General features: G+C 41.2%; 1 protein-coding gene across 5 annotated transcripts in view; it reads left to right on the top strand.

The window, feature by feature from the left end:
* The window catches only part of ccser1 (coiled-coil serine-rich protein 1), a 126,520-nt gene extending 117,151 nt beyond the window's left edge, over positions 1-9,369 (top strand). For 2 of the 5 annotated variants that reach the window (XM_005916140.2, XM_005916139.3), the window contains exon 11: positions 4,578-9,369. In XM_005916140.2, the coding sequence (XP_005916202.1) occupies positions 4,578-5,399 (822 nt within the window). In that variant the 3' untranslated portion in view covers positions 5,400-9,369. The remainder of the gene's footprint in view (positions 1-4,577) is intronic. The other 3 variants (XM_042218330.1, XM_005916142.3, XM_042218332.1) reach the window with 3 other exon arrangements.
* Positions 9,370-13,295: the final 3,926 nt, after the last annotated feature.

The following is a 13,295-nucleotide window of genomic DNA, read 5'->3' as shown; positions in this document are numbered from 1 at the left end:
TTTCTCAGCTTGTCTGACCTGCTTCTATTACTACTCCACTTTCAAACATGGTTGTAAACCTGTGGGTAGTACTGTTAGTGCATGAGGACTGGTTTGTTGTAAGCCTCGGTGCACTTTATTTCGCTTTCTAAAATCCCATAATAAGGATCCATTTTACTGTTTTTTGCACGTTTCCAACTCTACTTTTCCATCACGCTGGACATAAATATTCAAGCAAATATATATGAGACTGTCGAGCATGCAGCACAGGAAAGGTTGGATGGTTTCGGCTACTGCATCACAATTGGAGAATGTATTTGGTTATAGTCTAAATAGGATTTAGAGTACCATCTATGTGGGTGTACTGCACTGTTTTTGTATCTGTACCAAACACCCCAGCGTTTCACACATCCAAAGAACCACAGGATTACTTTGTTCAAAGTATGTGGGTGTCACAGAATATACAGAAATCACAGTGACAAAGTTTTGCCTCTCTTATCTCAAGCTGCAAAGTTTTGGGGTCCGATGCATTTCATCCCCCTGGACCTTCATTAGAGTTAGGCGTGTGGGTGTCGGGATACTGGGCCGTGGTGTGTGATTGATGGCAATTACATGGGAGTATTTTCCTCACATTGGGCCTGTGTTACACCTGAATTTAGCTTTTACTTTGCTGCGCTGCAAGGCAAGCAAAAGTCATAAAATAAATCTCCCGCGCTGGCTCTTCTCCCAATATAAAAATTACCAAGACAGGAGATAGCAAACATTGTATAGGGTTGTTTTAGGGTTTTAAGGAAGTCTTTTATGCAAACTTGGCCCTTACAACATTGCTCCATTCTTCACTGCCCAATAAAAACCGAGCCCGCAGGAGAGGGCCCCCTTTAAATCACTCTGATTTACCAATGACTAGTGTACGTGTGCGTGTGGGTGTATGTATGTGTATTTTTAGGACAGTGTGTGAAAGAGAGACTCTCCAGAGTGTTTGCGCGCACACAGGCTGTTCTGTCAGTGGCAAAGAGGCAGCCTGCTTGCCGCAGAGCGTGTACTTGAGAAAGGACACCTGAGTTTGTAAATCTATCCTGTTCACTTTCTCTGTGCGCTTTCCTGTCCACTCGACTTTTGGTCTCATTTTTCTTTATCTCTGTTTTCAATCACCTTCTCATTTCTTCCCTTTCCTTCCTTTTGTTTACTTTTTTGCTTGACCTTTCCCCCCCATGCATGTCCCTCCTGTACACTCACATACAGCCAACTTTTACCAGTTTGCTTTTATTTGAGTCATTGTCATTGATTATCTCTAAAGTATCTGTCCTTCTAATTTGGATAAGAAAAGTCTCTTTGATAGAGAGCATATGTCTCTACAACTAACTCTTGTACTGTGCCTGGTAATTATTTCCTTTAAAGTTGCCTGCCAATTTGTATCTTACTGTTCTCGCTTTACCTTCTGTTGTTTTCTCAAATGACTGAGGGTGGAATAACACTACAGATTTTTTTTTATAAGATTGGCGATTTAGCCCTAATTAAGTCGTCCCACATAAACCTGCAACACCACAGTAGAGATTCAACGCTGTTGCAATTCCCTCATGTTTTTCACAGCGCCCCGTGTAGAAAATTTGGCTGGAATGAAAATTCTCACTCTTAATTAGATCAAGGAATTCACAAGGAGTCTTGTACTATTTATCCACCCATTAAAGCCCATTAGAAAGCTGCGATCCACTCCCAAAGCTCTTTAAGTAAGTTGTATAGACAATGACAGCGTCTGACATTTTGTCTGAGCGTTGTTGTAGTTTTTTTTTCACCATTGGACATGAAAGCATATAGACGGAACCGTTAAAATGGAGATTGCTTGGCTTCAGTTCCAATTTTTGATTTCTGAACCCAGTGAGTCTGTCAGCTACTGCTTTTATGTTTCTGTATACTGTAGGTGGAGCATTACAAGCATTAGAGACAGGCCGCATGGACAGATTAAGAGTGTAACAGTCTTTTTGTAGTCAACATTTTTTATCAAGCTGTGACTCTTTCCCCAGAATTTAATTGAAAGTTGTTGAAAAAAATCAACTGAAACTGACAAAATCTATTGTTTGTTATTGGTTTGTACTGCTTTCATTTAATATAGTGATTTAATTCAATTCAGTTTGATTTATATAGCCCCAACTCACAACACTTGCCTCAAGATGCTTTGTATTTTAAGGTAAAGTGCCTTAAGATAATTGAGACAAAACCCCAAGAACCCACTATAAGCAATCATTTGGCAACAGTGGGAAGGAAAAACTCCTTTTTAAGAGGAAGAAACCTCCAGCAGAACCAAGCTCAGGAGAGTAGTCAGTACGAAAGACAAACTGTGATTGAAATGTGTGATTTAAGGCTTTTCACATTTTTACATGCTGTTTGTTTTCAAGCATCCCATCTATTCAGTGGCTGTGTCACATTTGTTATGTATATGCCAGTAAAATTAAATTATTATTAAAACCAAAAAAGGAAAGAAATTCACTTTACATTATCTTCAAGTTCCAGTGTTGAAAATCAGTAGCAAGAACAAACACGTTCAAAGAAAGGTCGACTTCAGTTTTGTTCAGTTTTCCCCCCTCAGGAATTTGTTTTCTTATCATATTTAACCCACATCATACTCTACACCCCCTCAGACTAAATTAGTGCCAAGCACAGTCACAACTAAATCCTCATAGAATACTTTGAAATTTAAAAAAGAAGCTAGATATAGCACCTTAGTAAGTAAGATATTAAAAATCTGGTGATGTTCAGTAGCTGGAGGCTTTCACATGCCATTTCACCAGCTGAAATTTCCAACAACATATTGTAATCAGGGCTATTTCATTTTTTTTGCTGTTATAAAAGGGCTACTTCATTAATTATGTCTCTCTAAATACTCATTAAATGTATGTACCATGTGCTAAAAGGTTTGGATTTTTTAAACTAATGACCCAACATGTGCTTTTAGTAAAGCCAGTGCCTTAATTTGTATTTGAGTTGACATCAGCACTACAATAATATGTTATTTTAGTGAAAATCACACACTTTTGCTTTATTGGATGTAAATTGACACCAATGGCACACTGTGGACACACAGTGGTCAAATGTGTGGGGAGTAAATTTGATTAAAATTGCTGCTCTGCTGGATCGTCGATGCATGTCAGTGCTGGAAAATAGGACAGTGGGACTGACCTGAAAGGCTTTGTGTTGACAGTGCTGGTGAGTGGCCTTTGGCATGTGTTACTTTTTGCCCCAGCGTGTGTAAGAATCATAATAGTACATTTAGATTACGATCATCTCCTAAATTTGATTAAGGACTTACATTTTAATTTGGCTGGAGTTTGCTAAGACACAGCTATAAACCTACACAGACTCCTCATTTCACAGTTTTTACTCATTCTTTCGTTCTATACTCTATAACCAACAGCGGCCTAATAAGCACAATTTGTAACACGGACCTCCATCTTCTCACTTTCTTAGAAATTACTCCACTTTCTCTCCACCTTAATTTTTTTAAATTTCATTTCAGGCCGTATTAGCTCATGAATGAAAACTGTTTCATTGAATTAGCGTTTCCATTGTTATACCGCATTTATTCGGTTAGCTATGTTCTGGCTAATTGCATTTCTACCTTTCACCCCAAATTCCTGTCGACAACCTCGGCGCAGTAATTACATTTCTTTTAGTGTTAATTTGCGTGTATGGTTGCGTGGAAATATGAGGAAAGCACATGCACGTCATGTTGCGCAGGCATACGTGCGCACGTGCACACGCTCATGCATATGCATGCCATACACAGGAAAAACACACACACACACACAACCATCGTGTTGGCAAATGTCAACTCTGCTTACTTTCTCCTGAGGTTCAGTGTCGGATGAGATTGCATTTCTATAGTGAACATTGCGCACTTAGTCCCAGTGTTATTTTAGTAATGTGTGTGTGAGAGAGAGAGTTTCAGAGAGAAAGAAGGGGGCAGTGATGAGATATGTTGCATAAGGGGCTGCAGTGGAGTGTGAAAGAAAACAGGTGGCTTCTGTTTCTGCCATCTAACTTTATGTGCCATCTTCCCCATTGAGCTTGTGTGTGTGTGTGTGTGTGTGTGTGTGTGTGTGTGTGTGTGTGTGTGTGTGTGTACGTGTGATATAGAAAGACAATGGCACCACATTGCTTCGTGAGTGGGGATTTGCACATACCTCGAGTGGATATCTCCATGCGTCCACACGTTACCGCGTCCTGTTTGTGTGCTAATGTGTGCGTGTCTCTCAGTGGTATTTGTGAGTCTGTTCTTCACTTTTTTTAGTGAGCAGGGTTCCGGTTCGTTTAGAAACAATTAGATGAAGCTGCAGGAACCCAAAGACATCATTCGCCAAATGTCACCCAATTAACAATCTATACTGAGCACACAGCAGCACTCTCCTTGTCTCGTGTTCCCTGACTCACTATTTGTCTCTGTCTGTCTGTGTTTTTACTCGCTGCTTCTCCTTTGCACTCGAGACATGCTCAGTAAATAATTTTTGGAAAATGGCAGATTCACATCACACGTTCCCTGACAGAGTAAATTATAAAGTCTGTTTAACTTCTGCTCTTTCCCTTTTTTTCTGCTTCTCTCTCAGATCAATCATCCAGGCCGGTGGTCAGGACTCGGCAACAGCAGCAGCACCAGTCTGGCCCCAAGGGACCGAAGGGTGGTACGGGGTGCACTCGTAGGGGACCTCTCTAACCAGCACTTCCCACAACACTATCCACCTCTGCATAGCCGGCCTCCTGCTTCTGAGCGGCACACTGCCAGGGAGGAGCGCCATCACCAGGGGGTCTTGGCGCAGTCGGTGGCCCGTAACCCTGTTCTATACCTGGCTCCAGGCTCCTCTAACCTGTCCTCTGCCACTTCTGCAGCATCGGCCCAAAGCTCGTCTACCACACCTGCCCAGCTCCAAGTTTCACACCTGGGCCTCAGTCAGAATCAATGCCCAGTGTCCAATTCGGTGGCCGGTACTCATTCTCCAGTTACATCACTGTCCTCCAAGCTACTGGAGGGGGTATCCTCTTCTTCTGCAGAGTCCTTAACTCCAGGAGGAGGAGGAGGAGCAAGTCTGCCAGGTGGAGGGAGGAGAGGAGGAGGAGCAGGAGGAGGAGATCACCATCCCCCCAGCCAGATCCCTCGTGCAGTCGGGGCCAGTGCTTCTTCAAGTCTCCACAGTCTTGTGAGCAGAGGGAGCCCCTCTGCTAGCATCTCTTCATCTGAGCAAGTCTCCCCTCCGCCTCCTACTCCTTCCTCCATCTCCTCTTCTTCCTCCTCATCCTCCACGTTTACCGGCCGTTTGGGACAACCACCTCGAGGCCCGCTGTCTCTGCATAGCTACAGTCGCAAAAATGTCTTCCTCCAACATTCCCTACATACTGCCGAACTGCAAGCTCTGACACAGAGAGACAGTTGAGAGCACACAGTCACACTATTCCACCTATAAGCAGCCATATCATCAACCTAAGTGACAACATAGTGGCTTAAAAGCAAAACTGCTGCTCCTTCAGTACGAGTTGTCCATGTTTCACTGCCTCAGTATCGCCCTGAATCACGAACCGTGCGCGCTTACAATCACATTTGTCTCTCTTTGCAATCCAGACGAGCCCTTTGCTGACATTTTGTTCATAAATTTGCTCTGATAAACAAACACTTAGCTACAAGTGCACACACACACACACACACGCGCACACACACACACATCTAGCTGTGAGTATGAAAAAGGCACTCACCCGTCTGTCAGACCTCCCACGTTGTGTCATGCTGACAGTTTAGATGTGCTTACGCCCACAGACACACAAAGTGCACACAAACTCACAACCTCAAATCCATGCACACATACGCAAATCTTGTCATGCACACATTAAAATACACACTCCTCACACAGAGACATCATCTGTGATATCTCCGCTTCACTATCTGCACACATAAGAGGGTGGTGAACGCGAACAGAGATGAGATGTGTGCATTGTTGAGATTGTATTTTTTATCCATTTATCTAACCTTTTTTTTTTTTTAAAAAGTGAAAACCATCTGCTGCTTAAGGAACTATGGGACTTGCCATGAATTGCGCTTCTAAGTATATATATATATATATATATATTCTCACATTGCCAAATCCTGCATCAGATCAAATCCTCATTGCGTGACGTCCACTTAAGGTCCAGATTAAGGAACATGTTTAGACGAACAGATGCGACCCTTTTACTGCATGCTTTCTAAGATTTATGAAGCGATACAGGTGAGCATTTTGTACCGCAACAAAACCGGGATTGGGGCGACTTTTTAAAGTCTTTTCATAACAATTTCTTGGTGTGGAGATTGATGTCGGTGTTTAAAGAAGTGAATCATAACCAATAAGAGCCCCGTTTGTATAGAAAGAAACGTCCCTCCTTCTGCTCACATAAATAATTAGATTTACTCTGTGCTTCAATCTGGACCACTGTTGTTTTTGTGCAAATACCATGCTGCGATATTACTTGCATTATATACAAGAATCAACATGTACCTACAATGTTAGATTAGTAGAGTGCAAAAGCTGAAATGAAGGGTTTCATTTAAAAACGAGATGCCTGCGACATGAACAATATGACACCTATATAAAGTTCGCAAAATCCCAGCGAGGTCTTCAAGCAGAGCACGGTTTTTCAATTTGGCACAAGCGATTTGATGCATTTCTTCAAATAATGAGAGGGAAGAAGGTGTCAGTTTTTGGAATGAAACCCTTCAAGTCTTCTTCAGGGCTGGGTATTAAACTTACTGGTGCTTTCTCAGTTTTTGGGGATTCAGGAAGAAAAACTACATCACTGATGGAATCAAACAGTCTGATTATTTTTTAGAGAAGCAGATAAGGAAACAAATGTGGTGTTGAAGTGTATATACTTGATCAAGTGAAGAAAGGAAAGAAACAAAAATCAGTTTTACAAACTCATTTGTCAGAAGCACGAGCACCGGGTTTTTCCTCTGATACGCAGCCCTTGTTAGATCTTCCTGATCTCAGTTCTGTTGCTTACACTTTAAAGAACTGACCTAATGAGATGGCATTTTTGGTATAACGGCAGTTTAGCTGTTTTGAACAATGCGACACACACATTTTGTTTTGAAATTGATATTAATTGAAACCTCCTTGACCTGCTGAGTCATACATTATTCACAGTTTGGGGACAAGACATGTAATTTTTAATAAGTGATGAAACTTTTTACAACTGCACTGCATAACGACCTGTTCCGTCTGCCGCTGGTGCATATATTTGCTCTGCCGGCAAGACTTATCAAACAGCCCTGCCACTCCCGACAGGTTTGGAGTACACAAATATTCTAATGTTAGCCGGGCGGTGGGAGCCTGCACATCTGCCGAGTGCAGACGGTTAGTTCACCGCTCCCAGCGTCTACAGATTTCAGAGAAGTTCTTGACCTTGTCTGTTCCTGTCCCAGCACCAGGCTGTAGGGTAGCTGTATAAATCATGTGTGTGTTGTAATGTACACCTCATGAGTCAAGGGGCTGGTAGAGGTGAAGAAAAGCCTAAAGGATGGCAGCTCTGCTCCCAGCCATGGAAGCTACAACTCTCCTTCCTGTCTGTTTTTTTTTCTTCTCCTTTTTTTTCCAACCTTCTACATATTTTCTTATTTTGTCATGTATGCAATCTGCTTATTCTCCTCCGTCCCTCTCGTGAAGCATGTGATCTGTAGCTGCTTTTATTTCTCTGTTCCTTTCATCCTCCTTGCCCCTCTGTCGCACCCCTGGTCTCTCCACTCTAGCTCGCTCCTCTAGCCCAGCTTGTATTGTCATACAGCGTGTCTGTTACAGACTCTGTTGCAGTGGCATTCAGTCCTGAGCTTTGGGACCCGCGGCGCTGCCGATTTTCATTCCAGTTTCCTAGTTGGGAAGTAATTTTACACATGGTAAATGCAATTAACTACCTGGTAGGATAGACAGGCGGCAGTAATATGGCTCCTGAGGACTCGGGACTGAAAAACCGCAGCTGTAATGCGATCTAAACACTCCCTGCTCGGTTTGTTTACAGGTGGAGGGGAACAATGTTTTGTCGCTGGCTGACCTCTTAAGAAATTCTATTTACATCCCTCATCTATGCATGCATCATAATTTAGCTGAGGGCATGTGAAACGTCTTAGGAGAGTGTTTAAAGCCGTTTCCACTGCCCACTCAGGTGTTATTTTTTTCCACACACAGCTGCGCTCATTTCCACTGTGTTTGAATTTAAAACTTGCCACAGAGGTACTCTGCTGTTTAATGTCATATGTCAATGCCTGAAAACACAAGACAGCAGTTGAAATGTGGCGTGGGCCTGTCTTATGTGAAGACATTTTACCTTTTCAGATTAAAAGAATAAACTGTTAGGAAACTAGAATCAGCAAAAGTGGTACCTCTAAATATCTTTTTCTTTTCACCTAGCAGCATGTTGTGGATTTAAGACACTACAAACATTTGTTGTGCAGTAATTTATTGTTTTGGGTATTTTTGCCTTATTTATCTGTTTATCACCATAGGAGCAGTTTAATAAGAAGTTTCTTGGCACTAATAAATAAAGATATTAGTGAAGATAATAACCACAACGGACATTACAGTAATAATAAAACTGTCCTTGTTAGAATTTTATTGAATTAAAGAGTTTTTATGCTGTCCTAGCTCTTCAATGTGCTTATTGTATTTAAATCCTGTTTTGTTTTTTTCTTTTTGAATGAATAATTGTACATAAATTAGTGATTTGTCACGAACAGTTTGTGTTCTCATATGATCACTATTGACAACAGGGGTCAAATGTGTTGTTTGCTGTCACACAGAAGATTAAAATATAACAAAAACTGTTTTTTTGTTTTTGGTTTTACATAAACGAGAGGTAATTAGAGGTTACTATTGGTTACACGCCAGAAAGCAAATGTGATAGTTTTAATAAGTGTGAAGGCCATTCTACTTTCTCTCTCCCTGCTTCAGCCTTTTGCTCCAGAAAGTGAACGATGATAATCTGTTAAAACTGCTTTTTCCTCTTCAGGTCCCCATGTATGTCTTAAGTGTACAAAACTCTCGGGTAGACACGTGCTGTGAACCCCTGACCAGTTAGTCCACCAATTTATTAGAAATAATCCACCCACACGGATGTGGAAGAAGAAAAAGAAACTCTTCAGAGTTTGCTTGATCCTTCTTTAAAGTTTAGAATTTAAATTTTATCTCTCTGACAAGGACTTCTTTTAAAGGACTAACTGGCGGTCGGTATGCTTTGCTGTATATGTTTACCCAAAGTATTTTTCTTTCCCCCCCACCCTCACATTTCTTTCTTCATATGAGAACTATTTTTTGTCCACTGTGTCCTTATTGTTAATATTTAATATAATTAAAATTGCCGAGTAAAAAGAAATGGTGGAATCTGTTACTGTTTTATGTTTTCATTCCATTTTCTATTACCAGTGGTGCAAAGTCAGTTGTATCTGAAGAAAGGCTGGGATGCACTTGAGCTGTGAGAATGAGTGATGGATTCTGCTTCCATTAAAAAGTGCATCTCAATAAAGCAATAAATCTCAGGGACCTAGGTTCCCTCTCTCAGACTGGGTAGACTGTGCTGCACAAATCTCTAAAGAAAAGAATGAATGAAATCAAAGAATGAAAGTAGAACATACAACAAAGCAATGAATAAAGAATCTTAGGGGCCATCGCTCGCCAAGATTGACTGAGGAAAAACTTTTCCAGCAACAACATTTGAGTGGACTTTTAAAGAGTTGTGCACGGCAGTGGGTGCAGACAGAAGTAATTCTACCTCATTTGACATCAGCCTCCAACCTATCTGAGTAAGTTTTCATTTGACAGTGACCGTAAAGTATGGAAGTGTTTAGAAAATCAATTACATTAGCACAAGTTTGTGTGTGTGTGTGGGTTTGTTTGTTTTTTATTTTGGGGGGGGGGATGTAGGCTTTTACTGTTTACCCCTTAGGGAGGACCTGTGCACGCTCCTCATTTCTGGACTCACTCAATTAGTGTTGGTAATGTTATGACTGGTTGAGAAGTACACACACACACACACACACACACACACACACACACACACACACACACACACACACACACACACACACACACACACACACAAGACAGCATTCTGATACTAACTTGCTGTAATTGATAGGACAGGAGGTCAGCACATCAGTAAACAGGCTACTGATTAACAGAGCTTTGAAGTCCAAAGAGCTCACATAATTGACAGGATGTGTATCTGTGCGGCTGCTGCTGCTGCTGAATCCTCCGGAGGCTGTGCAATAAGCCTTTCTGGTGTTTGATATTCAGTTCAAAAAATTTAGATGACTGATCTTACCGAAAAGCTGAAAATGAATCATCAGCTAATATTGACAACTGATAACCCCTTAAATATGTCTTGCTTGTTTTCTTAGCCATGTGCCAAAGCACATAAATCTAAGACACTTGTATCTGATTCGTTTAGCTTGTGTGTGTGTGTGTGTGTGTGTGTGTGTGTGTGTGTGTGTGTGTGTGTGTGTGTGTGTGTGTGTGTGTGTGCGGTTTGTAGTGGTCAGTGCCGTTTCCTGACAGCAAGAATGTTCATTCCTGTTGGCGGGCAGCCTTTCTGTGTGGACCTCTCTCTTAGACTGCGTGGGTTTCTTTTAGGTAATCCACTTTCCTCCCACGTATGCATTTCTGTGTGCGGAAATGGGCTGTAGGTATGCATGTGCGCATGAATGGCTGTCTGTCTCTCTGTGTTGGCTCTCTGATGGACTGGTGATCTGTCCAGGCTGCAAACTGTCTGACGCAACACTAGTTGGATTAAGCTATTAGGAAAATATGGATTATAGTTGCATCAGACTTATTAACATGATTAACATAAGATGTAAAAGTTAAACTATGGTTCCTGACATTCTTGTTGACTTCGCTTGAATTTTTCTGCAGTATTTCCACAAAAACATTAACGTATAACATGATAGATGGCTTATAAAGAGTAGTCTAATGTAACTGAACCTTAACCTCTGATAAATGTGTCTTTTTTAAACATTTAAATGACTTCCATTCCATCCTTCCATCCATTTTCTTCTATTTATCCAGTTCAGGGTCACGGGGTGGTTCGAGCCTATCCCAATCTATCACAGGGCAAAGGTTGTTCATGAATTCGTTTATTCATTCACTCACTCCATCCTCGCAACTCCACATACATGAAAGTCTCTAGACTGCTGACCCTTTTACAAAAAAGCTTCCTCCTGAAGTATATGTGGGATGTTTTGGACAGTGTCACCTGTACGATATCCAGAGTATAATTCAATTATATGGATTCACTTACCCTAAAACTGGCGATCACAAAAATGGCTATAAAGTAAACCAGGGTTTCTTCTGCTCATCGGTATCTTCTGACCAATCACAGCTCTACTGGCAACAAAGTGAATAATTTAATTGGAGCAAGAAGTCGCTTAGCGTCCCAGCGACCGGCATGAGTAACCGACAGAACAATTACATTCTTTTCCACTAGAGGGCGATACAACTTATTGTTGCAATTAAATGTATTGCTAACTGCCAGTAAAACAAGAAGACGAAGAAGAATTTATCCCATCATGCTGTGAGTGAGACAACGCAGCGCGAAATAATAAGTTTTTTTTGTAAGTAGTCAGTCTGACCTGGAGAAAATTTCGAGCCAGATGAAAGCCCAATCATGAGTAGTAGTCAGAGGAAAGCAAAAAAAATGTATATTGGGGACAAATCCAGCCAATTCCGCTCTTCCTGGTGCACAGGGGAAAATGATCAATATGATTTTAGTGACATTTTTGTTTGGTGGTGTGCCGTGTGATTTTTCTAATGTGAAATATGTGCCGCGGCTCCAAAAGGTTGGGAAACACTGGGTTAGAGTACCAATGAGGTGCCATCAGATAATCTTCACTGGTCTGAGGAATCTTCTAGGAATGGTGACGCTATTTTCTGGAGAATTTATTGGTGAGTAGGCTGTCACTTTTACCTGTTGATTGCTAATCTAAAATGTAACATATGGCAATATACTGCGTGTCTATACTTTTTTGTTCTCTGTTTATACTTTGAAATACGGAAAAGCCAGGATTAAACTTGACCTTACGTGGATAATATAAAATCCTGCTTCAAAGCACAGACTTACCAATCCAAAAAGACACATTAAATACCAACCAATAAATAATTATCTGATCTTACCTTACTGATCTTATGTTGTTTTGAAGCTAGTGGGGTTTTTTTGGGGTTTTTTCCCTTTTAAAGTTAAATACGCACCCACACCACGGTCTTACACAGACTTAGTGTTCATATTAATTAAGGTATTGATCTGTTCTGTGTTTTGTGTATGTCTCTGTTTAACTGGAGCAAACAACTGTGAGATGAGGTCTGTCTAAAATGCACTGGAAACTGTGAATTAAATCAAATACAGGATAATAATCTGTGCGAAAGCACACAGCAGCTGGTGAAACTATTAAATAAATAAATGACTGGCCTGCATTACATGCACTGTTGGCCTGCAGGTAACCAAGAATCTCCTTTTTCTTTACAATTATAATCCACTTAAAGCGAGGTGTGTGTACACGTTGTACTGTCTTTACTAGTTCTGGTAATTTTTAGTAGTTTTTCTTTTCGCACTGAAAACTTCTGTGCAGATGTATAGTCAATGTCACAGTTGTTGGAAAGACGCCATGGACCAAATACACATCCACAAATGCCATGTGATCAAAATTCCTCACACCTTATTGTAGGTAATGACCACTGAAGGGTGTGGACATACTTCAGACCAGGAGCATATGGTATTATACCCACACACAAGTCAGATACTCAGCCCAGCACTCACACCAAGAAGATTCTGGGTGATACTTCTGCTTCCTCCCATATGTCGAAGACTTTACATTATGTTAATCTTGATTCTAAATTGGTATTAGGTGTGAGTGTGAATGGTTTTCTATGTATTAGCCCTGCAACAGATTGCTGATCTGTCCAGGGTGTACCCCTGAACTCTGGGACAGGCTCCAGCCCCCCTTGTGATCCTGAATTGAACAAACAGTTAAGAGGAATGGAAAAGCAACAAGGATACACGCACAGGTGGCTAAACTAATCCTGCAGTTTTATTCACTGTTGCCTCCCACTTCACAAACCTGTGAGTCGCTGATCAGGACTCACGAAAACAACTTTCCAGGCCATCACACTTTATCCACCAGTCAAAACAAAAAGAAACTCAGAATATCAGCCCAACTTGTAAGAGACAAAAGACTTTAGAGGTTGCCAAGAACACAATGCACCCATGCTTTTATGAAATTAGGCCAGGAACAAACTGATCTGACTGACAGAACTGCTGGGAAG

Source organism: Haplochromis burtoni, unplaced genomic scaffold, assembly GCF_018398535.1.
Source record: "Haplochromis burtoni strain Fernald_Lab_line unplaced genomic scaffold, NCSU_Asbu1 Contig_18, whole genome shotgun sequence".
Classification (NCBI taxonomy): Eukaryota; Metazoa; Chordata; class Actinopteri; order Cichliformes; family Cichlidae; genus Haplochromis; species Haplochromis burtoni.
The sequence above is the reverse complement of the archived record's forward strand: the minus strand, read 5'-3'. Positions and strand labels throughout refer to the sequence as shown.